The sequence below is a fragment of the Heptranchias perlo genome, chromosome 8, assembly GCF_035084215.1.
Source record: "Heptranchias perlo isolate sHepPer1 chromosome 8, sHepPer1.hap1, whole genome shotgun sequence".
Taxonomy (NCBI): Eukaryota; Metazoa; Chordata; class Chondrichthyes; order Hexanchiformes; family Hexanchidae; genus Heptranchias; species Heptranchias perlo.
This window is the reverse complement of record NC_090332.1, coordinates 41,757,106-41,783,165: the sequence shown is the minus strand read 5'-3', so window position 1 is coordinate 41,783,165 and position 26,060 is coordinate 41,757,106. Positions and strand designations below refer to the sequence as shown.

At 44.0% G+C, this 26,060-nt stretch overlaps 1 protein-coding gene across 6 annotated transcripts in view; it reads left to right on the top strand.

Annotated features, from left to right (window-relative positions):
- The window catches only part of LOC137324578 (girdin-like), a 233,772-nt gene that overhangs the window by 6,729 nt on the left and 200,983 nt on the right, over nt 1–26,060 (top strand). For all 6 annotated transcript variants that reach the window (XM_067989025.1, XM_067989023.1, XM_067989024.1 and 3 more), the window contains exon 3: nt 1,775–1,883. In XM_067989025.1, the coding sequence (XP_067845126.1) occupies nt 1,775–1,883 (109 nt within the window). The remainder of the gene's footprint in view (nt 1–1,774; nt 1,884–26,060) is intronic.

The window sequence follows — 26,060 nt, the reverse complement described above, 5'->3', positions numbered from 1 at the left end:
ATTTTAAGAGTTTATTAACAAAAACAAATTTCCCACTATGCCTTGCAAATATGCAAAATATATAAGAAGCAGCAATTTGTTGCAAAGTAGCTCAAGAATAATGAAGTTCATTTTCAACATTTACATCTGCTCTGCCAGTCTGAAGACTCAACCAGCAGGAATGGAGGCTTACATTTTTCTGTCAAATGAAATGTACCATTTTATTATAACAGGAAGCCTTTCTGCGTTGCACGAAAGTTTAATAAATCTTTGGCTATGCATGTCTCTCCTAACAGTTTTGCGGGCTGCAACTATGACACTTTTCAATGGGAAATGCTGAAAGAAAACAAGCATCAATATTTTATCCTCGACTCCAATGTGGACAGCTCACACTTGGGCAGTGTAGAGGACCAGTCACCTTAAACACATATGTTAAAACTCATCAACAGCAACTTGCATTTTTATAGCGCTTTTAACAGTGAAAAACATCCTGAGGTGCTTCACAGAAGTGCATTCAGACAAAAATCGACACAGCCAACGAAGGAGATATTAGGAGGGATAATTAAAAGCTTGGTCAAAGATGTGGGATTTAGAGGATCAGAGAGAGGTGGGGAGGTTTAGGGAGAGACTTCAAAAGCTTAGGGTCTAGACGGCTGAAGGCACAGCTGCCAATGGTTGGGTGAAGGGAGGGGGATGCACAAAAGTCCAGAGTTGGAGGAATGCAGAGTTCTCGGGGAATTTACAGCAATAGGGAGGAGTGAGACCATGGAGGGACTTACACATGAGAATTTAAATTCGTCCATTTTTGTTAGTAAACTTTTGGTTAAAACAAGGATCCATAACATGCTTTAGTTTTTGTAATATAGGTTGCATAAATGTAGCTGTTAATATATACTAGCTGGCACCCTGGTAAGTTACAGGTTTTATAAGAACATGGATGTAGTATTATCAATGACAGATTTATCATCGTTGGAGGCAGCCCTGGGATGTGGAAGTATTGCAAAGACCAGAGAAAGGGTCCCCAGAATTTGAGCACTTTGTGGAGGGCTCGAAGAATATTAGCATAGGTACTGTATTCGAAGAGAAGTCACGGTATTTAGGAACATTGGGAAATGTCAGTTGAACCCTAGGCTTCCAATTCAGACTGAGACCTTAGTTAAAAATTTACTGAAGGTATTAAGAAACATAAACCACAATAACATGGTTAAAATAATTATTACATGTTTTTATTTTCTTAAACCATACTTTGGATTTTAGAAATTTAAAAATTTGTGAGAAAAAAATGGAGATTTTTTCAAAAAGCATTTTGAGTAATTTGGCTTTTTTTTTACTGCTACTTCTGAATTGGTTGTTTTCATAAGCCCTTAGTAGTTTTGTATTGGTAGTCTTCTAGCTCATGTTAAAAATATTCAGTTTGTTTCCTGGTTCTGCTCTTGACTGATATATTGGTTTCTGGGACATTTGAATCAGTCAGAAAAACACTTCTGTCTGAGCACATCTTTCACAAACCTTTTTGAAATTCTTTCAGCAGCCACGTTTGCCCCTCCACCAGCCCAGCGTCATCCCCTTGCACTAGGTAACCACCAACTCAACACGTACAACATAATGGGAGATCCATTAGTAATGTAATAATAAACTCCCTTGTTTGACTTTTTTAATAATACAATTTAACTGTCAATTATTTGATTTTCATAAACAAGTATTCATGAACCTCTTTCAGCTATGCATTTACTAGTGCTTTTGTGTCTTCTAAACAGAATATTTAATCTTAATTTTCCTGCTGCTTGTCTTTCAGCAACCCTAAATCAGTAAATCAAAGGCTGAACAAGAAAGTAAACAATGATGTGTCACTCCGAATTCAAAATTTATCCAGTTTGGTGCACCATATTAAATTGTATTATCAGGTAAGCGATCAGATTAGCAAATCCTTTTCTTCCATCTAAAAGTATATTAACTTTGGGACTTCTTGTTTTGCAAGTGTTTCTGCATTTCAGCAATAATATCTCTTATGGATGGGATGTGTGTGGAGCTATACAAACACAATATTCAATTATTTGAACTCGTACAATTATCTTTTTAATAACATTCTAGTCTCTCTGCTTCAATCACCACTTGTGGTAAAGCATTCCGGGGTAGAGAAATTGGTCTTGAGCAGCAGCGCAAACAGGCAAAAGCAAATTGACAACCCATTTTACAGCCTGCCTGATTTTTCTTTTCATTGAAGTCAATGGAAAAGAAAATCATGAGGGGTGTAAAACAGCCTACCGATTCGCTATTGCCTGTTTTGCACTACCGTCAAAAGAACAATTTCACCCACTCCATTGTGTGCGGGTGGGGGGATCCTTCCAATTTCTCCCTTTGTTCTGTTGATAATCCTGAGTCTGTACCCCTTGTTACTGATTTGCCAACCAATGGAACAGTCTTTCATTTGTTCTCTCAAAAGTTTTAATAATTTTTCTCTTTGATCTCTCCCTTGGAGTGGAATAATAGCCCTCCCTCCCATAACTTCTTCCAGCTCTACAATGGCAAGACCTAAGCCTTTTTATTTGTGTTGCAGCAAAAATGTTGCCATTTGCTGTTGATTCTATCCCCCTTGCTAGCACTTGTTTGAATCCAATGGTGCACAACCTTGGTGTCATTTTTGACACTAAACTGAGTTTCAAATCCCACAATTGGTTCATCACCAAGATCACCTACTTTTACTTTATTAATATTGCCTGCTGCCAACCCTATTGCAGTCCCACCACTGCTGAAACCTTCAGCCTTAACTTCAATTTCCCCATAAATGCCACAAACTCAAACTGATGCAAAATTCCGCTGCCTGCCTCCTATTTTGTACTAAGTCCTGCTTATGTAACCCCCATGACCTTGACTACCTCTACTGACTTTCCATCCCCAAGCAAATTGATTTCTTGTCTTTATTTACAAATCACTCCATGGCTTTGCTTCACTCTACCTCCAACTTTTTCCAGCCCTGCATCCCACCCTCTGCTCTGGTCTATTGTGTCACTCTCCCTCACTACAATGGCAGTGACATCATGCTCCTGCTCTCAAATTGGCCCTGATGTGTCTTTTAACCTTTACAAGCCTCAAAGCCTACCTCTTGGACACCATCTTTGGTTATCTCCCCAACCTCCTCTCCTAATTTCTGCTGTGTCCATGTTTCTCTTTCTCCGCCACCTTTTCCCCCAGTGTGAAATCTGCATGCTAGTCGCTTACATTATTGCCAGGTATTTCCTTGGGGCTGCCACTGTAAGCAGGGTTGCTGCCAAAATTACAGCAATGGAACAGGAGAAGCCCCAAGAAAATTCCCAGTATGTGTCCCAAATGCAGCAACTCTTGTGCACTGTCGTGTTCAATCTGAGTGGACAGCTGGGGAGGGGGATAGAATCGGGGTCTCATGAAATTGCTGATGAGATTTGTGCATGCCTCAATTTTGGCTGCTACTTTGACAAAGCAAAGTATTTAAATTTTATTCTGTTCTTGAATACCTCCAGGCCTTTCCAATGTGTTGTATTTTTGGGGAAAAATCACACTGCCTTGTAAAAATTAGGTTTTTTTGCTTAACCTGCATTTACTTTTCTAGATTTCTGGTGCTCACATCTATGGAGGGAGCCTTTGTTCAGCATTTAAGAATAGTATTAGCACACATTTATCACTATTGCAATGGCTTGTTTAGTTTAATGCTTGACTGTTAATTTATCCCTGGTGATGGCCTGTTCTTCGTGGGTAATATTTGCCAAAGTTCCATTTTAAAAACTCTTGAGGTAAGATACTGTAGTACTAAGATCATATGGAAAGAATTTGTCTGTTTTCAGACCATGATATGCACTAGGTTTGAAATGTAAAAACCCAACTGGTTCACCAATATCCTTTAGAGAAGGAAACCTGCAGTCCTTATCCGGCCTGGCCTATATGTCACTCCAGTCCCACACCAATGTGGTTGACTCTTAACTGCCCTCTGAAGTGGCCTAGCAATCTATATTCAGTTGTACCAAACCGTTACAAAGAAACAAAAAAAGAATAAAACGGACGGACCACTCGGCTGTGACCTAGGCATCAAATGAGGACACGACAAAGGCACATTCAGCCCAATCGACCCTGTAAAGTCCTTCTCACTAAAATCTGGTGACTGGTACTGAAGTTGGGAGAGCTGTCTCTCAGACAAGTCAAGCAACAGCCTGACATAGATATCACTATCAGCCAATGTCCCAGACTCCTCCATCACCAACCCTGGCAGGACAGACCCACCAGAGATGGGGGCACAGTGGACACCACTTGGAGGAAGAACTTGTGGGTATCAAGGGCACAGAATGCACTCTGGGTGGAGGGCTTCAGTGTCCATCGCCAAGAGTGGCTTGGAAGTGCCACAACTGATCAAGCTGACCAAGTTCTGAAGAACATAGCTGCCAGACTGGGCTTGCAGCAGGTGGTGAGAGAACCAACGTGAGGGAATAACCTACTTGATCTCGTCCACCCCAATCTACCTTTAGCAGATGCGTCAGTCCCTGAGAGTTGGTAGGAGTGACCACTGCACAGTCTTCATCGAGACCAAGTCCTGTCTTCACAATCGGAGCACCCTCCATTGTGTCATGCGGCATTACCACCATGCTAAGTGGGATAGCAGCTCAAAACTGGGCATCCATGAGGCGCTGCGAGTAATCAGCAGCAGCAGAATTATGTACAAAGACAACTTGCATTTATATAGCGCATTTAACGTAATAAAACCTCCCAAGGCACTTCACGGGAGTGTAATCTGATTTTAAAAAAAATTGACTGTGCCAAAGGAGGAGACATTAGGATAGGTGACCAAAGAGGTAGGTTTTAAGGAATGTTTTAAAGGAGGAGAGGGGGGGTTTCGGGAGGGAATTCCAGAGCTTAAGGCCTAGACTTCTGAAGGCATGACTGCCAATGGGGCGAAGGAAAACAGGGACTCTTGACTGCCTTCTGAAGTGGCCTAGCAATCCATTCAGTTGTATCAAACCGCTACAAAATAACAAAAAAAGAATAAAATGTACAGACCACTCGGCTGTTACCTAGGCATCAAATCAGGACACAAAGGCATACCCAGCCCAGTCAACCTTGTAAAGTCCTTCTCACTAAAATCTGGGGCCTGGTACCAAAGTTGGGAGAGCTGTCCAGTCAAGCTGTCAGACTAGTCAAGCAATAGCTTGACACAGATATGTCAATCAGCCAATGTCCCAGATTCCTCCATCACCAAGAGGCCAGAATTGGAGGAATGCAGAGTTCTTTGAAGTTGAAGGGCTGGGGGAGTTTAGAGATAGGGAGGGGTGAAGCCATGGGGGGATTTGAACACTGAGAATTTTAAAATCGAGGTGCTCAATGAACGTCAACGAGCAAAGTGGTGATGGGTGAACGGGACTTGAGAGTCAGGATACAGGCAGCAGAGTTTTGGATGAGCTCCAGTTTATGGAGGGTGGAAGATGGGAGGCCAGCCAGGAGAACTTTGGCATAGTTGAGTGTGGAGATAGCAAAAGCATGGATGAGGGTTTCAGCAGCAGATGGGCTGAGGCAAGGGTGGAGACTGGCAGTATTACGGAGTTGGAAGTAGGCGCTCTTAGTGATGGAGAGAATATGGGGTTAGAAGCTCAGCTCAGGATCAAATAGTACGCCATGGTTGCAAACAGTCTGGTTCATCCTGAGACAGTGGCCCTGGAGGGGTATGGAAGTGGTGGTATGAGCTGAAGACAATGGCTTTGCTCTTCCATTGTAATTGGAGGAAATTTGTGCTCGTCCAGTAGTGGATGTCGGACAAGAAGCCTGACAACACAGGTAGTGGAGGTGGTGGTGAGGTAGAGCTGGGTGCCATCAGCTAACGTGTGGCATGATGTTGAATTATTGGTGATGTCGCTGAGGAGCAGCATGTCGATGAGAAATAGGAGGGGGCCAAGGGTAAATCCTTTGGGGGACTTGAAGTAACAAAGCGGGAAGAGAAGCCATTGCAGGATATTCTCTGGCTACAACTGGATAGATAAAAATGGAAGCAGGCGAGGGTAGTCCCACTCAGCTGGACAACGGAGGAGAGAAGTTGGAGGAGGATGGTGTGGTCAATTGTGTTGAAGGCTGCAGACAGGATAAGGAGGGATGATGCACCATGGTCACAGTCACAAAGGAGGCAACAGCACGTGCAAGGACTTTGAAGAGGAAAGGGAGGTTGGAGTTGGGCTGGTAGTTTGCAAGGACAGAGTGGTCAAGAGTGGTTTTTTTGAGGAGTGAGGTGATGACAGTAGCTTTGAAAAGGAGTGGGACAGTACCAGAGAAGAGGAATCTGTTTACAAAATTAGCTAGCATGGGGGCCAGGAATGGAAGTAGGGTAGTCAGTTGTTCAGTGGGAATAAGGGTCGAGAGAGCAAGAGATGAGTCTCATGGACAAGATGAGCTTAGAGAGGGCATGAGGGACGATAGGAGACAAACTAGAAAAAGATGCTAGGGCAGGGAGAAACCTTTGAGTTTGGATCAGTGGACTAGGAGAATGGAGGGATGCAGCAGAGGCAGCTGAATAAATGGTCTCAATCTTAGTGACAAAGAAGTTCATCGGTTCCTTGCACTTGTTGGAGGTGAGGGTGGATGAGGGAGGGGAGAGGGGTTTAAAGTGATGGCTGGTAGTGGAGAAAAGAAGCCAGGGTTATCTTTTGCATTCTAGGATAATGCTGGAATAGTAAGCAGTTTTGGCAGAGGAGAGCAGAACCCAGTAGTGCTTGATGTGCTCCAGTCACATCTGGCGATGAATGGCTAAGCCAGTTGTCTGCCATAAAAATTGAAGTCTGTGTCCCTTGGATTTAGGGGAGCAAAGATGGTCGCCGTAACAAGGGGAACGACCAGGGTGTGAGAGCGTAAGGGTTTTCTGGGTACAAGGGCATCGAAGGGGAAGGGTGGAAGGGGTTCAGGTGAGGGGAAATTTAGAAATCTGAAGAGATAAGTCAAGGCATTAGAGCAGTGTAGCGATTCAGGTAATGATAATTGTAAACAATTTTACAACACCAAGTTATAGTCCAGCAATTTTATTTTAAATTCACAAGCTTTCGGAGATTTTCTCCTTCCTCAGGTAAATGTTTCAAGATCTCCTTGAAGCCTACGCATTTATACATATTGAATAATACATGGTGTTTACAAACTGCCCCTGCAACTGCCCGTTGCCAAGGCAATCACCGTGTTCAGACAGAGAGGTGTCATCTGCAGAACCCCCGAATACACATTCAACAAAAAAACAAACAGGGAAAAAAAACAGAGAAAAAAAAACAGAGAGAGGCAGAAACATCCGGAAGGCAGAGAGAGCCAGCAAATGACCCATTATATTAAAAACAGATAACATTTGTTCGCTGGTGGGGTAACGTGTAGCGTGACATGAACCCAAGATCCCGGTTGAGGCCGTCCTCATGGGTGCGGAACTTGGCTATCAATTTCTGCTCGACGATTTTGCGTTGTCGTGTGTCTCGAAGGCCGCCTTGGAGTACGCTTACCCGAAGGTCGGTGGATGAATGTCCATGACTGCTGAAGTGTTCCCCGACTGGGAGGGAACCCTCCTGTTTGGCGATTGTTGCGCGGTGTCCGTTCATCCGTTGTCGCAGCGTCTGCATGGTCTCGCCAATGTACCATGCTCTGGGGCATCCTTTCCTGCAACGTATGAGGTAGACAACGTTGGCCGAGTCACAGGAGTATGAACCATGCACCTGGTGGGTGGTGTCATCTCGTGTGATGGTGGTATCTGTGTCGATGATCTGGCATGTCTTGCAGAGGTTACCGTGGCAGGGTTGTGTGGCGTCGTGGACGCTGTTCTCTTGAAAGCTGGGTAGTTTGCTGCGAACGATGGTCTGTTTGAGGTTGGGTGGCTGTTTAAAGGCGAGTAGTGGAGGTGTGGGGATGGCCATAGCGAGGTGTTTGTCCTCATTGATGACATGTTGAAGGCTGCGGAGAACATGGCGTAGTTTCTCCGCTCCGGGGAAGTACTGGACGACAAAGGGTACTCTGTTGGTTGCGTCCCGTGTTAGTCTCCTGAGGAGGTCTATGCGATTTTTTGCTGTGGCCCGTCGGAACTGTCGATCGATGAGTCGAGCGTCATATCCCGTTCTTACTAGGGCGTCTTTCAGCGTCTGTAGGTGTCCATCGCGTTCCTCCTCGTCTGAGCAGACCCTGTGTATTCGCAGGGCCTGTCCATAGGGGATGGCCTCTTTGACGTGGTTAGGGTGGAAGCTGGAAAAGTGGAGCATCGTGAGGTTGTCCGTGGGCTTGCGGTAGAGTGAGGTGCTGAGGTGCCCGTCTTTGATGGAGATTCGTGTGTCCAAGAAAGAAACTGATTCTGAGGAGTAGTCCATGGTGAGCTTGATGGTGGGATGGAACTTGTTGATGTTATCGTGTAGTCTCTTTAGTGATTCCTTGCCGTGGGTCCATAGAAAGAAAATGTCGTCGATGTATCTGGTGTATAGTGTTGGTTGGAGGTCTTGTGCAGTGAAGAAGTCCTGCTCGAACTTGTGCATGAAAATGTTGGCGTATTGGGGTGCGAATTTGGTCCCCATGGCTGTTCCGTGTGTTTGGGTAAAGAACTGGTTATCGAAGGTGAAGACATTGTGATCCAGGATGAAGCGGATGAGTTGTAGGATGGCTTCCGGAGATTGGCTGTTGTTGGCGTTGAGTATTGATGCTGTCGCAGCGATGCCGTCATCGTGGGGGATACTGGTGTATAGTGCCGAGACGTCCATCGTGGTGAGAAGTGTTCCTGGTTCAACTGGTCCGTGGGTACTGAGTTTTTGTAGGAAGTCTGTAGTGTCGCGACAGAAGCTGGGGGTTCCCTGTACGATGGGTTTCAGGATGCCCTCGATGTATCCAGAGAGGTTCTCACACAGGGTTCCGTTGCCTGATACGATGGGACGTCCGGGTGTGTTGGCTTTGTGTATCTTTGGGAGGCAGTAGAAGTCTCCCACGCGGGGATTACGTGGGATGAGTCTTTGGGAGGCAGTAGAAGTCTCCCACGCGGGGATTACGTGGGATGAGTCTTTGGGAGGCAGTAGAAGTCTCCCACGCGGGGATTACGTGGGATGAGTGGCCATCCCCTATGGACAGGCCCTGCGAATACACAGGGTCTGCTCAGACGAGGAGGAACGCGATGGACACCTACAGACGCTGAAAGACGCCCTAGTAAGAACGGGATATGACGCTCGACTCATCGATCGACAGTTCCGACGGGCCACAGCAAAAAATCGCATAGACCTCCTCAGGAGACTAACACGGGACGCAACCAACAGAGTACCCTTTGTCGTCCAGTACTTCCCCGGAGCGGAGAAACTACGCCATGTTCTCCGCAGCCTTCAACATGTCATCAATGAGGACAAACACCTCGCTATGGCCATCCCCACACCTCCACTACTCGCCTTTAAACAGCCACCCAACCTCAAACAGACCATCGTTCGCAGCAAACTACCCAGCTTTCAAGAGAACAGCGTCCACGACGCCACACAACCCTGCCACGGTAACCTCTGCAAGACATGCCAGATCATCGACACAGATACCACCATCACACGAGATGACACCACCCACCAGGTGCATGGTTCATACTCCTGTGACTCGGCCAACGTTGTCTACCTCATACGTTGCAGGAAAGGATGCCCCAGAGCATGGTACATTGGCGAGACCATGCAGACGCTGCGACAACGGATGAACGGACACCGCGCAACAATCGCCAAACAGGAGGGTTCCCTCCCAGTCGGGGAACACTTCAGCAGTCATGGACATTCATCCACCGACCTTCGGGTAAGCGTACTCCAAGGCGGCCTTCGAGACACACGACAACGCAAAATCGTCGAGCAGAAATTGATAGCCAAGTTCCGCACCCATGAGGACGGCCTCAACCGGGATCTTGGGTTCATGTCACGCTACACGTTACCCCACCAGCGAACAAATGTTATCTGTTTTTAATATAATGGGTCATTTGCTGGCTCTCTCTGCCTTCCGGATGTTTCTGCCTCTCTCTGTTTTTTTTTCTCTGTTTTTTTTCCCTGTTTGTTTTTTTGTTGAATGTGTATTCGGGGGTTCTGCAGATGACACCTCTCTGTCTGAACACGGTGATTGCCTTGGCAACGGGCAGTTGCAGGGGCAGTTTGTAAACACCATGTATTATTCAATATGTATAAATGCGTAGGCTTCAAGGAGATCTTGAAACATTTACCTGAGGAAGGAGAAAATCTCCGAAAGCTTGTGAATTTAAAATAAAATTGCTGGACTATAACTTGGTGTTGTAAAATTGTTTACAATTGTCAACCCCAGTCCATCACCGGCATCTCCACATCAGGTAATGATAAGCAGAGTGTGACAGCAAAGGATAGAGTTTAGCGAATAAGGTCAATTCAGGGAAAAATGGTAAAAAGTTAAAATTAAAGGCCCTTTATCTGAATGCACAAAGCATTCATAACAAGATAGATGAATTAATGGCTCAAATAGAGATAAATGGGTTTGCTCTAATAGCCATCACAGAGACGTGGTTGCAAGGTGACCAAGGTTGGGAACTAAATATTCCGGGGTACTTGACGTTTCAAAAAGACAGACAAAATGGAAAGTGAGGGGGTGTAGCCCTGATAATGGTTGACATAAGGAAAGTGGTGAGGAAGGATCTTGGATCAGAAGATCAGGAAGTAGAATCAGTATGGGTGGAGATAAGAAGTAACAAGCGACAGAAAACATTGGGAGTAGTCTACAGGCCTCCTAACAGTAGCTATACTGTTGAACAGAGTATTAATCAAGAAATGATGGGAGATTGTAACAAAGGTGTTGCAATAATCATGGGGGACTTAAATCTCCAAATAGACTGGACAGATCAAATTGGCAGGTAGTTTGGAGGATGAATTCATGGAATATATTCCGAGACAATTTCCTAGAACAGTATGTCGTGGAACCAATCAGGGAATGGTCTATTTTAGATCTTGTCTTGTGTAATGAGACAGGGTTAATTAGTAATCTCATAGTAAGGGATCCTCTGGGGAAGAGTGATCATAATATGATAGAATTTCACATTGAGTTCGAGAGTGACGTACTTAAGTCAGAAACTGGAGTCTTAAACTTAAATAAAGCCAATTACATAGGTATGAGGAGCAAGTTGACTAAGGTAGATTGGGAAATTAGATTAAAAGGTATGACAGTAGATAAGAAATGGGAAACATTTAAAGAAATATTTCAAAATTCTCAACGAATATACATTCCATTGAGAAATAAAAACTCCACGGGAAAAGTGATCCATCCGTGGCGACCTAAAGAATTTAAGGATAGTATTAGATTAAAAGAAGAGGCTTATAATGTTGCCAATAAGAGTGATAAGCCTATAGATTGAGAGTTTTAGAAACCAGCAAAGGATGACCAAGAAACTGCTAAAAAGGGAGACAATAGAATGAGAGTAAACTGGCAAGAAATATAAAAACGAATTGTAAGAGCTTCTACAAGTATGTAAAAAGGAAGAGTAACAAAAGTAAATGTTGGTCCCTTAGAGACTGAGACAGGAGAAATTATAATGGGGAATAAGGAAATGGCAGAGACGTTAAACAAATATTTTGTATCTGTCTTCACAGTAGAAGACACAAAACATATACCAGAAATAGTGAGGAACCATGGGTCTAATGAGAGTGAGGAATTTGGAGTAATTAATATTAGTAAAGAAAAAGTACCAGAGAAATTAAGGGGACTAAAAGCTGACAAAACCCCTGGATCTGATGAGCTACATCCTAGGGTTCTAAGAGGTGGCTGCAGAGATAGTGGATGCATTGGTTGTGATCTTCCAAAATTCCCTAGATTCTAGAACTGTCCCAGTGGATTGGAAGGTAGCAAATGTAACCCCACTATTCAAGAAAGGAGGGAGAGAGAAAACAGGGAACTATGGGCCAGTTAGCCTGACATCAGTCGTTGGGAAAATGCTGGAATCCGTTATTAAGGAAGTGGTAACAGGGCACTTAGAAAATCATATGATTGTGCAGAATCAGCATGGTTTTATGAAAGGAAAATCGCATTTGACAAATTTCTTAGTATTTTTTGAGGATGGAATTGGCAGGGTAGATAAAGGGGAACCAGTGGATGTAGTATATTTGGATTTTCAAAAGGCATTCGATAAAGTCGATACACAAGATAAGGGCTCCTGGGGTTAGGGGTAATATATTAGCATGGATAGAGGATTGGTTAACGGACAGAAAACAGAATAGGAATAAATGGGTCATTTTCAGGTTGGCAGGTTGTAATTAGCTGCAAGGATCAGTACTTGGGCCTCAGTCCTCAGCTATTTACAATCTATATTAATGACTTAGATGAAGGGACTGAGTGTAATGTATCCAAGTTTGCTGACATACAAAGCTAGGTAGGAAAGTAAGCTGTGAGGAGGACAGAGTCTGCAAAGGGATATAGACAGGTTAAGTGAGTGGGCAAAAAAGCGCCAGATGGAGTATAATGTGGGGACATGTGAGGTTATTCATTTAGGTAGGAAGAATAGAAAAACAGAATATTTAATGGTGAGAAACTATTAAATGTTGGTGTCCTTGACAACAAAACACACAAAGTTAACATGCAGGTACAGCAAGCAATTAGGAAGGCAAATGGTATGTTGGCCTTTATTGCAAGGGGTTGGCGTACAAGAGTGGGGGAAGCCTTGCTACAATTGTACAGGACTTTGGTGAGATCACACCTGGAGTACTATGTACAGTTTTTGTCATCTTACCTAAGGAAGGATACACTTGCCTTAGAGGGGTTGCAATGAAGGTTCCCTAGATTGATTCCTGGGATGAGAGGGTTGTCATAAGAACATAAGAAATTGGAGCAGGAGTAGGCCAATCGGCCCCTCGAGCCTGCTCCGCCATTCAATAAGATCATGGCTGATCTGATCCCAACCACAAATCTAAAGAACACAAGAAGTAGGAGCAGGACCCGGCCACACAGCCCCTGGGCCCTCTCCGCCACCCACAGGGCATTGACCGATCCGAACTCCGCTTCATGTCCAATTTCCTGCCCGCTCCCCATAACCCCTAATTCCCTTTACTTCTAGGAAACTGTCTATTTCTGTTTTAAATTTATCTAATGATGTAGCTTCCACAGCTTCCTGGGGCAGCAAATTCCACAGACCTACCACCCTCTGAGTGAAGAAGTTTCTCCTCATCTCAGTTTTGAAAGAGCAGCCCCTTATTCTAAGATTATGCCCCCCTAGTTCTAGTTTCACCCATCTTTGGGAACATCCTTACTGCATCCACCCGATCAAGCCCCTTCACAATCTTATATGTTTCAATAAGATCGCCTCTCATTCTTCTGAACTCCAATGAGTAGAGTCCCAATCTACTCAACCTCTCATATGTCCGCCCCCTCATCCCCGGGATTAACCGAGTGAACCTTCTTTGTACTGCCTCGAGAGCAAGTATGTCTTTTCTTAAGTATGGAGACCAAAACTGTATGCAGTATTCCAGGTGCGGTCTCACCAATACCCTATATAACTGCAGCAATACCTCCCTGTTTTTATATTCTATCCCCCTAGCAATAAAAGCCAACATTCCGTTGGCTTTCTTGATCACCTGCTGCACCTGCATACCAACTTTTTGATTTTCTTGCACTCGGACCCCCAGATCCCTTTGTACTGCAGTACTTTCCAGTCTCTCGCCGTTAAGAAAATAACTTGCTCTCTGATTTTTCCTGCCAAAGTGCATAACCTCACATTTTCCAATATTATATTGCATCTGCCAAATCTCCGCCCACTCACCCAGCTTGTCTATATCCCCCTGCAGGTTTTTTATGTCCTCCTCACTCTCTACTTTCCCTCCCATCTTTGTATCATCTGCAAATTTTGATATGTTGCACTCGGTCCCCTCCTCCAAATCGTTAATATAGATTGTAAAGAGTTGGGGACCCAGCACCGACCCCTGTGGAACACCACTGGTCACTGGTTGCCAGTCCGAAAATGAACCATTTATCCCAACTCTCTGCTTCCTGTTCGATAACCAATCCTCCACCCATGCCAGAATGTTACCCCCAATCCCGTGATTTTTTATCTTAAGTAATAATCTTTTATGTGGCACCTTGTCGAATACCTTCTGGAAGTCTAAATACACTATGTCCACTGGTTCCCCTTTATCCACCCTATACGTTATATCCTCGAAGAACTCAAGCAAATTTGTCAGACATGACTTCCCCTTCATAAAGCCATGCTGACTTTGTCCTATTAAATTATGCTTATCTAAATGTTCCGTTACTGTCTCCTTAATAATAGACTCCAAAATTTTACCCACCACAGATGTTAAGCTAACTGGCCTATAATTTCCAGCCTTCTGCCTACTACCCTTTTTAAATAACGGTGTTACATTAGCAGTTTTCCAATCTGCCGGGACCTCTCCTGAGTCCAGGGAATTTTGGAAAACTATCACCAAAGCATCCACAATCCCTACTGCCACTTCCCTCAAGACCCAAGGATGGAAGCCATCAGGTCCAGGGGATTTATCTGCTTTGAGTCCCATTATTTTACTGAGTACCATCTCCTGAGTGATTTTAATCGTATTTAGCTCCTCCCCCCGTAGAGTCCCCTGTTTGTCCAGTGTTGGGATATTCTTAGTGTCCTCTACTGTAAAGACTGAAACAAAATATTTGTTCAGCATTTTTGCCATCTCCATGTTTCCCACCATTAATTTCCCGGTCTCATCCTCTAAGGGACCTACGTTTGCCTTAGCCACCCTTTTTCTTTTTATATAACTATAGAAACTCTTGCTATCTGTTTTTATATTTTTTGCTAATTTCTTTTCATAATCTAACTTCCCTTTCTTAATCAATCCTTTAGTTACTTTTTGCTGTCTTTTGAAGAATTCCCAATCTTCTATCCTCCCACTAAGTTTGGCTACCTTATATGTCCTTGTTTTTAGTCGGATACTATCCTTGATTTCTTTACTTAGCCACGGATGGCTGTCATTTCTTTTACACCCTTTTTTCCTCAGTGGAATATATTTATTTTGAAAGTTGTAAAATAACTCCCTAAATGAACACCACTGCTCATGTACCGTCATACCCTTTAATCTATTTTCCCAGTCCACTTTAATCAATTCCGCTCTCATACCATCATAGTCTCCTTTATTCAAGCTCAGTACGCTTGTTTGAGAATCAACCTTCTCACCCTCTAATTGGATATGGAATTCAACCATGTTGTGGTCGCTCGTTCCAAGGGGATCCTTAACTAGGACATTATTAATTAATCCTGACTCATTACACAGGACCAGGTCCAAGGTTGCCTGCCCCCTAGTAGGATCAGTTACATACTGCTCAAGAAATCCATCCCTGATGCACTCAATGAACTCGTCCTCAAGGCTGCTCTGCCCAATTTGATTTGTCCAGTTAATATGATAATTAAAATCCCCCATAATTATAGCTGTTCCCTTATTACATGCCCCGACTATTTCCTGATTAATACTTCTTCCAGCAGAGTTGCAACTATTACGAGGCCTATATATTACGCCCACTAATGTTTTTTTCCCCTTATTATTCCTTATCTCCACCCAAACTGTTTCATTATCTTGATGCTTTGTCCCAATATCATTTCTCTGTATTACAGTGATTCCTTCCTTTATTAACATAGCCACCCCACCTCCCCTTCCTTCCTGCCTGTCCTTCCTGATTGTTAAATACCCTGGCATATTTAATTCCCAGTCGTTGTCACCCTGCAGCCATGTTTCTGTAATGGCCACAAGATCATACCCATACGTAGTTATTTGTGCCGTTAACTCGTCCATTTTGTTACGAATGCTACGTGCATTCAGATAAAGAACTTTCAAATCTGTTTTGTGACGCTTAGTTCCTGCTTTTTCCTTTTTTAACACTTTACCTATTACTCCATACCTTCTGTCCCTTCCTGTTACGCTTTCCTCTCTCTCCCTGCTCAGGTTCCCAACCCCCTGCCACTTTAGTTTAAACCCTCCCCAACAGCACTAGCAAACACTCCTCCTAGGACAGCGGTCCCGGCCCTGCCCAGGTGCAGACCGTCCGGTTTGTACTGGTCCCACCTCCCCCAGAACCGTTTCCAGTGTCCCAGGAATTTGAATCCCTCCCCCTTGCACCATTCCTCTAGCCACGTATTCATTTTGTCAATCTCTCCTATGAGGAGAGATTGACAAGAATGGGCCTGTATTCTCTGGAGTTTAGAAGAATGAGAGGTGATCTCATTGAAACATAAAATTCTGAGAGGGCTTGACCGGTTAGATTCTGAGATGCTGTTTCCCCTGGCTGGAGCGTTTAGAACTCTGGGGCATAGTCTCAGGATAAGGATAAGCCATTTAGAACTGAGATGAGGAGGAATTTCTTCACTCATAGGGTGGTCAGTCTTTGGAATTCTCTACCCCAGAGGGCTGTGGATGCTCAGTCGTTGAGTATATTCAAGACTGTGACCGATAGATTTTTGGACTCTAAGAGAATCTAGGGATATGGGGATCGGGCGGGACGGTGGAGTTGAGGTCGAAGATCAGCCATGATCGTATTAAATTGTGGCCCAGGCTCAGCTCCGATTTCTTATGTTGTGTGATTGAGCAGATCGGTAGCAGAAGTATTGTGGCGAATGGAGGGCCAAAGGCTAGATAGTTGGGAATTTGAAAGTGTGATTGTAAGTGACTTGGGTGAGTGTTTATTCTGGGGCAGGTGCAGAAGGAAGTGAGATGTGAATGCTGAAATGATGAGAGCTGGGCTTATCTGTGAGTGAGTCGAGGGGAGTAGAGGGGCCACATGACATAGAAAAGTCGAGGTGATGGTCGTGAATATGGGTAGGTGAGTTTATATGGAGGGAGAGGTTAAGGGAGGACAGGGGAGCATTCAACTCAGAGGAGATAGGACAAGGTGAGTTGAGATGGAGATTTAATTCACCAAGGATAAGAAGTCGCTTGGCGCAGAAGCTGAGGGAGGAAAGCAGTGAAGATATCTGAGAATCTTGGCGGAGAGCTTCGGTGGGTGATGGAGAACGAGGATTTTAAAGGAGAGGCAAGAGGGGTGGAACGAGATGAGGTGGTCAAAGGAGGAGAAGGTGCCAGAGGAATAGGGGGACAGACCAAGGTGAGATTTGGTGATAAGGGCCACACTGCCACTGCAGCGGTTTGGCGGGGCAGGTGGTGGAAGGAATAGCCAGGCGGGGAGGCTTCAGTTAGGGGAAGGTGTCACTACCACTGCAATCTCTAACCTTGTGGTCTGGCATGTCACTTTCCCCCCCCCCCCACCCACTCCATCACCATCAAGCCAGTTGACCAACCCTGGTTCAATGAGGAGTGTTGAACATGCCAGGAGCAGCACCAGACGTACCTGGGCAATAAATGCTGGCCTTGCCAGCGACGCTCATATCCCATGAATGAATTTTAAAAAATCAAACTACAACACAGGACAGCATGCATGCTAAACAGTGGACGAGGCATGCTCTAGAGAGCTAAGCGATTCCACAACCAACTGATCAGGTCAAAGACCTGCAGTCCTGTCACATCCAGTTGTGAATGGTGGTGGACAACTAAGCCACTAACAGGAGGATGAGGCTCCATGAACATCCCCTTCCAACGATGGAGGAGCCCAGCATGTAAGTGCAAAAGACAAGGCTGAAGTGTTTGCATCCATCTTCAGCCAGAAGTGCCGAGTGGATGATCTTTCTCCTGAGGTCCCCACCATCACAGATGCCAGTCTTCAGCCAATTCGATTCACACCACGTGATATCAAGAAATGGCTGAGTGTAATGGACACAGCAAAGGCTTCAGGCCCCGACAATATCCCGACTGTCATGCTGAAGACCTGTACTCCAGAACTAGCTGCACCCTGAACTAACCTGTTCTAGAACAGCTACAACACTGGCATCTACCCAATCATGTGGAAAATTGATCAGGTATGTCCTATCCACATAAAGCAGGACAAATCCAACCTGGCCAATTGCCGCCCTATCAGGTTATTCCCAATCATCAGAAAAGTGATGGAAGGAGTAGTTAACAGTGCTATCAAGCAGTACCTACTCACCGATGCTCAATTTGGGTTCTATGAGAACCACTCGGCTCCAGACCTCAGTACAGCTTTGGCCCAAACATGCTGAGCTGAGTTGAGTGCATGCTCTTGACATCAAAGCAGCCTTTGACCAAGTGCAGTACCAAGGAACCCTAGTAAAACTAGTCAATGGGGATCAGAGGGGAAACTCTCCAGTGGCTGAAGTCATACATAGCACAAAGAAAGATGGTTTTGGTTGTTAGAGGCCAATCATCTCAGCCCCGGCACATTGCTGTCGGAATTCCTCAGGGCAATGTCCAAGGCTAAACTATTTTCAGCTGCTTCATCAATAACCTCTCCAAGGTCAGAAGTGAGGCTGTTCACTGATTGTAAAGTATTCGCAATTCCTCAGATGATGAAGCAGTTCTGCCCGCCTGCAGCAATACTTTGACAACATCCAAGCTTGAACTGATAAGTGGCAAGTAACATTCGTGCCACACAAGTATCAGGCAATGACCATCTCCAACAAGAGAGGGCATAACCACTGCCACATGATATTCAATAGCATTACTATCACCGAATCCCACACCATCAACATCCTGAGGGTCACCATTGACCAGAAACTCAACTGGATCAGCCACACACATGCCGTGGCTGCTAGAGCAGGTCAGAGGCTGAGTATTCTGCCGTGATTAACTCATCTCTTGACTTCCCATAGCTTCTGCTACCTACAAGGTCAGGAGTGTGATGGAATACTTTCCGCTTGCTTGGATGGGTGCAGCTCCAATAAAACTCCAGAAGCTCGACAGTATTGAGGACAAAGCATCCGCTTGATCAGCACCCCATCCTCTGGCTTAAACATCCACTCCCTCCATCGTTGGCGTACAGTGGGTTATGTGTGTACTATCCACAGGATGCACTGCAACAACTCATCAAGGCTTCTTCGGCAGTACTTCCCAAACCCACAACCTCTATCACCTGAAAGGACAAGGGCAGCAGGTGCATGGGAACACCATCCTGACTTGGACATGTATTGCCGTTCCTTCATTGTCGCTGAGTCAAAATCCTAGAACTCCCTACCTAACAGGTGGGAGCAGCTTCACCACACAGACTGCGGTGGTTCAAAAAGATGACCCACCAACACTGTTTCAAGGGCAACTAGGGATGTGCAATAAATGTTTTTTTTTGTTTTTTTTTGGTGATTTGTATATTCTGTGAGACCTGGCAGGTAACACCTGTCTGTCTGCACACTGATTGCCTTGGCAACGGGCAGTTGAAAAAACTGTCTGTACTCACCAAGCATTGTTCTGTGAATTATAAATGCGATTTCATCTCGAGGATTTCATTTTCACATCGTTCACCTGACGAAGGAGGAAGCCTCCGAAAGCTTGTGAATTTCAAATAAAATTGCTGGACTATAACTTGGTGTTGTAAAATTGTTTACAATTGTCAACCCCAGTCCATCACCGGCATCTCCACATCATAGATAAGTCAAATTCTATTATTGCATGGTATTCTGGATTTTACAGGTGATAGCTATAATTTTTATTATAGAATAGACGGCCTATGGTATTATGTAAAGATCGGTTGGGGGATGGGGGGAGGGAAATCTGATTCTTCCCATTAGTAATGGTGATGATTTTCCTAATGGTGGCAGGGTTGTAAGGCACAATACCAGGATAAATGTGTCATGTGGCAGCACTACTGAAGAATTAATAATTGAATAGTAAAAATTTGAAGCTTATGAAATGATAATGAACAGCTGATTGCTGAGAATTAATACACTGTATATAATAAGTATAATTTTGGAAGAAGCAATGGAAGAAATACTGAGAGTTTAAAGAAAAAAAGAATTTTGAGTCACCTGGAAATATTACTCCTCAAAATTGGATTTGTAGATTTGTTAACCAATTGATGGGGAGGTGAACTGAATTTGAAAATATGTGCCATTATAGGCAATATGAACTTAATAGTGATTGCGTAGAGGTTTCATAACTGGCTGTTTAATGACATTTTGGATAAGGTTAAGGAGGAGAAAAATTAGATTGGTAAAGTGGTCAGTAAATCAAAGTAGCTGTCTCAAGATGAATAAAGGTATTAATAAAGAGCATGTGAGCTATTCAATTATAAGGAATACCTGGGAGTGATAGGAAGCAAAATTGTAGCAGGGGAATAGTGAGCAATCGGCCAAACACGCCATTCTCCTTTTTAATACTTTTATTGATCTTCAACTCTGTTACTGATGTCCGAGTGAATAATGCATTAAATTACGTAGCAGATCAAAAGTGGTTGGGTGGGTATTTTTATTTTTCTCAGAGCACACCATATTTTCTTTTAGATGGACAGCAATAACAGCTGGAGAAAAATGTTTTTAAAGTGGGGAATGGACTTGCAAAAAAAAACAGCAGGGATCACCACCCAAAAAAACACAGGTGAGAACAAATATAGAATAGGGAACCTGGTTCCATTCACAACTTCTGATAATTGAGCAGCCCATGTAGCAGGCCATAGATAACATCCAGGCTTGGGCTGACAAGTTGCAGATAACTTTTGTGCCAAATAAGTGCCAGGTAATGATCATCTTGAACAAGAGAAAACCCAGCCATATTCTCTTGACCTTCAATAACCCCACCATTGACAAGTATCACGCCATCAACATCTTGGGGATTCAACATTGACCAGAAGCTTAATGGAACCAGCCATATCAACACTGTGGTTATAAGAGCAGGGCAGAGGCAATTTTGTTTGATACTCGCTCCTGTGAAGTGCCTTAGGCTGTTTTACTATGTTTAAGGTGCTATATAAATGCAAGTCGTTGTTGAGTGACTCGCCTCCTGACTGTTCAAAGCCTCTCCGTCTACAAGTTGGGAATATGATGGAATACTCACCATTCACCTGGATGGGTACAGTTGCAACAACACCGAACAAGCTCAACAGCTTCTAGGACAAGGCAGTTTGCTCAATTTGGCTCCCTATCAGCAGGTTGCACTACAGCAACTCACCAAGGTTATTTCAACAGCACCTGCCTCCCCTATGACCTCTATCACCAAAAAGGACAAGAATAGCAGTGTTGCTGAAACATTTTTTTTTTATTCGTTCATGGGATGTGGGCGTCATTGGCGAGGCCAGCATTTATTGCCCATCCCTAATTGCCCTTGAGAAGGTGGTGGTGAGCTCCTTCTTGAACCGCTGCAGACTATGTGGTGAAGGTTCTCCCACAGTGCTGTTAGGAAGGGAGTTCCAGGATTTTGACCCAGCGACTATGAAGGAACGGCGATATATTTCCAAGTCGGGATGGTGTGTGACTTGGAAGGGAACTTGCAGGTGGTGGTGTTCCCATGTGCCTGCTGCCCTTGTCCTTCTAGTTGGTAGAGGTCGCGGGTTTGGGAGGTGCTGTCGAAGAATCATTGACGAGTTGCTGCAGTGCATCCTGTGGATGGTACACACTGCAGTCACAGTGCACCGGTGATGAAGGGAGTGAATGTTTAGGGTGGTGGATGGGGTGCCAATCAAGTTGGCTGCTTTGTCCTAGATGGTGTTAAGCTTCTTGAGTGTTGTTGAAGCTGCACTCATCCAAGCAAGTGGAGAGTATTCCATCACACTCCTGACTTGTGCCTAGTAGATGGTGGAAAGGCTTTGGGGAGTCAGGAGGTGAAACACTCGTTGCAGAATACCCAGCTTCTGACCTGCTCTTGTAGCCACAGTATTTATGTGGCTGGTCCAGTTAAGTTTCTGGTCAATGGTGACCCCCAGGATGTTGATGGTGAGGGATTCGGCGATGGTAATGCCGTTGAATGTCAAGAGGAGGTTGTTAGACTCTCTCTTGTTGGAGATGGTCATTGCCTGGCACTTGTCTGGCACGAATGTTACTTGCCACTTATGAGCCCAAGCCTGGATGTTGTCCAGGTCCCGCTGCATGCAGGCACGGACTGCTTAATTATCTGAGGGGTTTCGAATGGAATGAAATCATAACCTCCAGTGTCCCTTCCAAATTGCACACCATCCTCATTTGGACATATATTGCTGTTACATGATCCTGACCTGGACATGTATTGTCATTCCTTCATCATTACTGGGTTTATATACTAGATTTCCTACCTAATACCATTTTGGGAGCACCATCACAAGGACTGAAACAGTTGAAGGAGAAGGCACACCACCACCTTAGGGCAACTAGGGATGGATAATAAATGCGGCCTTGACAGTGTTTCCCACATCCCGAGAACAAATAGACTATTGTTCATAAGCTATGATTTCATGGTTGATTGTTGTGCAGTTAGTATCAGACCAGAAATGCAATGTAGATCTAATGGCTGTTGTGAAACCTATAGAGCTCAATTCTCCTGATAAGTCTGATGTGTTTTCTTCCATCAGATAAATAGGATAGAATGAGGGTTATTTGGTATACTAGTGAAATTTATATGTTCTCTAGGGTCTTGATCAAATTATGTGAACATCTGGTCACTAGCTATAACCCTGAAATGTTGATTCCTGAGGATTGCCATCTGGTAGCTTTTGTTTAAATTCCTTTATTAGTAAGTAGGTATGCTGAATTTGCTTATGAACTGTATTTGTAGGAACACACTGCTAGCCAGATGAACTTGATGACAACTGTTAATCAATTGTCCACCCCCTTGAATTCCTATTCTGATATAAATTTTAGTAAATTCTATACCAGTTGGGCACAGTGGTAGCACATTTTCCTCTGAATCAGAAGATTTTGAGTTCAAACCTCGTTCAAGACTTGAGCACATAATCATAGAATGCCAGCTCTTTGTAAGAGCAATCCAGTTAGTCCCATTCCCCTACTCTTTCCTCATAGCCCTGCAAATTTTTTCCCTTCAAGTATTTATCCGATTCCTTTTTGAAAGCCACGATTGAATCTGCTTCCACCACCCCTTCAGGCAGCGCATTCCAGGTCATAACTACTTGCTGCATAAATTTTTTTTTCTCATGTCGCCTTTGGTTTTTTTGCTAATCACCTTAAATCTGTGTTCTCTGGTTCTCGACCCCTCTGTCAAAGGAAGCAGTTTCTCTTCTTTTACTTTATCTAAACCCTTCATGATTTTGAACACTTCTATCAAATCTCCTCTCAACCTTCTCTGCTCTAAGGAGAACAACCCCAGCTTCTCCAGTCTATCCATGTAACTGAAGTCCCTCATCCCTGGAACCATTCTAGTAAATCTTTACTGGATCCTCTCCAAGGCCTTCACATCCTTCCTGAAGTGCGGTACCCAGAATTGGACACAATACTCCAGTTGTGGTCAAACCAGTGTTTTATAAAGATTCAACATAAATTCCTTGCTTTTGTACTATGATTCCCTGGTGGTCTAGTGGTTAGGATTTGGCGCTTTCATCGACACGGCCCGGGTTCGATTCCCCGTCAAGAAAGCAACTTTTGAACACATGTTATATTAATCGCACGAACTTACTCATTAAAACAAGTGATTAAAACAATCATTGTTAACTACATCATTAGATAAATTTAAAACAGAAATAGACAGTTTTCTAGAAGTAAAGGGAATTAGGGGTTATGGGGAGCGGGCAGGAAATTGGACATGAAGCGGAGTTTGGATCGGTCAATGCCCTGTGGGTGGTGGAGAGGGCCCAGGGGCTGAGTGGCCGGGTCCTGCTCCTACTTCTTGTGTTCTTTAGATTTGTGGTTGGGATCAGATCAGCCATGATCTTATTGAATGGCGGAGCAGGCTTGAGGGGCCGATTGGCCTACTCCTGCTCCTATTTCTTATGTACTCTATGCCTCTATTTATAAAGCCCAGGATCCTGTATGCTTTTTTTAAAACCACTTTCTCTACCTGTCCTGCCACCTTCAAAGATTTATGCAAATATACCCCCAGATCTCTGTTCCTGCACCCTTTTTAGAATTGTACCATTTAGTTTGTATTGTCGTCCCTCATTCTTGCCAAAATGCACCACTTTGCACTTCTCTGCGTTAAATTTCATCTGCCTTGTGTCCGCCCATTCCACCAGCCTGTCTATGTCCTCTTGAAGTCTATTTCTATTCTCCTCACTGTTTACTACGCTTCCAAATTTTGTCATCTGCAAATTTTGAAATTGTGCCCTGTACACCCAAGTCCAAGTCATTAATATATATATAAAAAAAAAGCAGTGGTCCTAGTACCGACCCCTGGGGAACACCACTGTAGCTTTCTCCAGTCCGATAAACAACCGTTCACCACTACTCTAATTCCTGTCACTTAGTCAATTTCGTATCCATTCTGCCACAGCCCCTTTTTATTACATAGGCTTCAATTTTGCTGACAAGCCAATTATGTGGCACTTTATCAAATGCCTTTTGAAAGTCCATATACACATCTGCCCTCTCTGTTCCCTCATCTGCCCTCCTCAATCAAGTTAGTTAAACACGGTTTGCCTTTAACAAATGTGTGCTGGCTTTCCTTTATTAATTCTCTCAGACTTTTGTCCTGGATTATCATTTCTAATAGCTTCCCCACCACCGAGGTTAAACTGGTCTGTAGTTGCCGGGTTTATTCTTCCACCCTTTTTTGAACAAGGGTGTAACATTTGCATTTCTCCAGTCCTCTGGCTCCATACCTAAGAAGGATTGGAAGATTATGGCCAGCACCTTTGCAATTTCCACCCTTCAATTCCTCAGCAACCTAGGATGCATCCCATCTGGACTGGGTGACTTATCTACTTTAAGTACAGCCAGCTTTTCGAGTACCTCCTCTTTATCAATTTTTAGCCTATCCAGTAGCTCAACTACCTCCTCTTTTACTGTGACTTTGGCAGCATTTTCTTCCTTGGAAAAGACAGATGCAAAGTACTCATTTAGTACCTCAGCTATACCCTCTACTTGCATGCAGAGATCTCCTTTTTGGTCCCTAATCGGCCCCACCCCTCCTCTTACTACCGGTTTGCTATTTATATGCCTATAGAAGACTTTTGGATTCCTGTTTGTTAGCTGCCAGTCTAGTCTCATACTTACTCTTTGCCCCTCATTTCTTTTTTCACTTCTCCCCTGAACTTTCTATATTCACCCTGGTTCTCACTCTTATTATCAGCCTGACATCTGTCATACGCCCCCTTTTTCTGCTTCATCTTACTCTCTATCTCTTTCATCATCCAGGCAGCTCTGGCTTTGGTTGCCTTCATGGGAATGTTCTTGGACTGTACCCAAACCATCTCTTTAAAGGCCGCCCATTGTTTGATTACAGTTTTGCCTGCCATTCTTTGATTCCAATTTACCTAGGCCAGATCAGTTCTCAACCCACTGAAATTGGCTCTCCTCCAATTGAGTATTTTTACTATAGATTGCTCCTTGTCCTTTTCCATAATTAATCTAAACCTTATGATACTACGATCGCTGTTCCCTAAATGTTCCCCCACTGACACTTGCTCCACTGGACCCACTTCATTCCCCAGGACTAGATCCAGCAATGCCTCCTTCCTCATTGGGCTGCAAACATACTGATCGAGAAAGTTCTGCTGAACACACTTAAGAAATTCATCCCCCTCTTTGCCCTTTACACTATTATTATCCCAGTCTATATTAGGATAGTTGAAGTCCCCCATCATCACTGCTCTATAGTTCTTGCACCTCTCTGTAATTTCCCTGCAAATTTGCTCCTTTATATCCTTCCCACTAGTTGTTAGCCTGTAGAATACACCCAGTAGTGTAATGGCACCTCTGTTGTTTCTTAACTCTAACCAAATAGATTCTGTCCTTTTATCCCTCAGACATCTTTTCAGCACTCGAATTTTGTCCTTAGTCAATACTTCACCCCCCCCCCACTTCCTTTCTTCCAGGCTAACAGTTCAGTGAGTGTGTGTTGAATTATTATAGGTGACATCTTTCAAATGGGATGTTAAATGAGGCTGGGTCTGCCTATACAGGTGGACATAAGATCCAATGGTGCTCTTCTATGAAGAGCATCAGTTTGTTTCAGTGTCCTAGCCAACATTCACCCCTCAACCAAAACTACCAAAACAAATCATTTATTTCATTAACTGTTTGTGGGACCTTGCTTTGTGCAAATTGGCTGCTATGTTTTCATACGTAAGTGACTACACTTCAAAAGTAATTTGCTGGCTATGAAATGCTTTGGGATGTATTGAGGATATGAAAGGTGCTACTAAGCTTTTCATTGATAGTC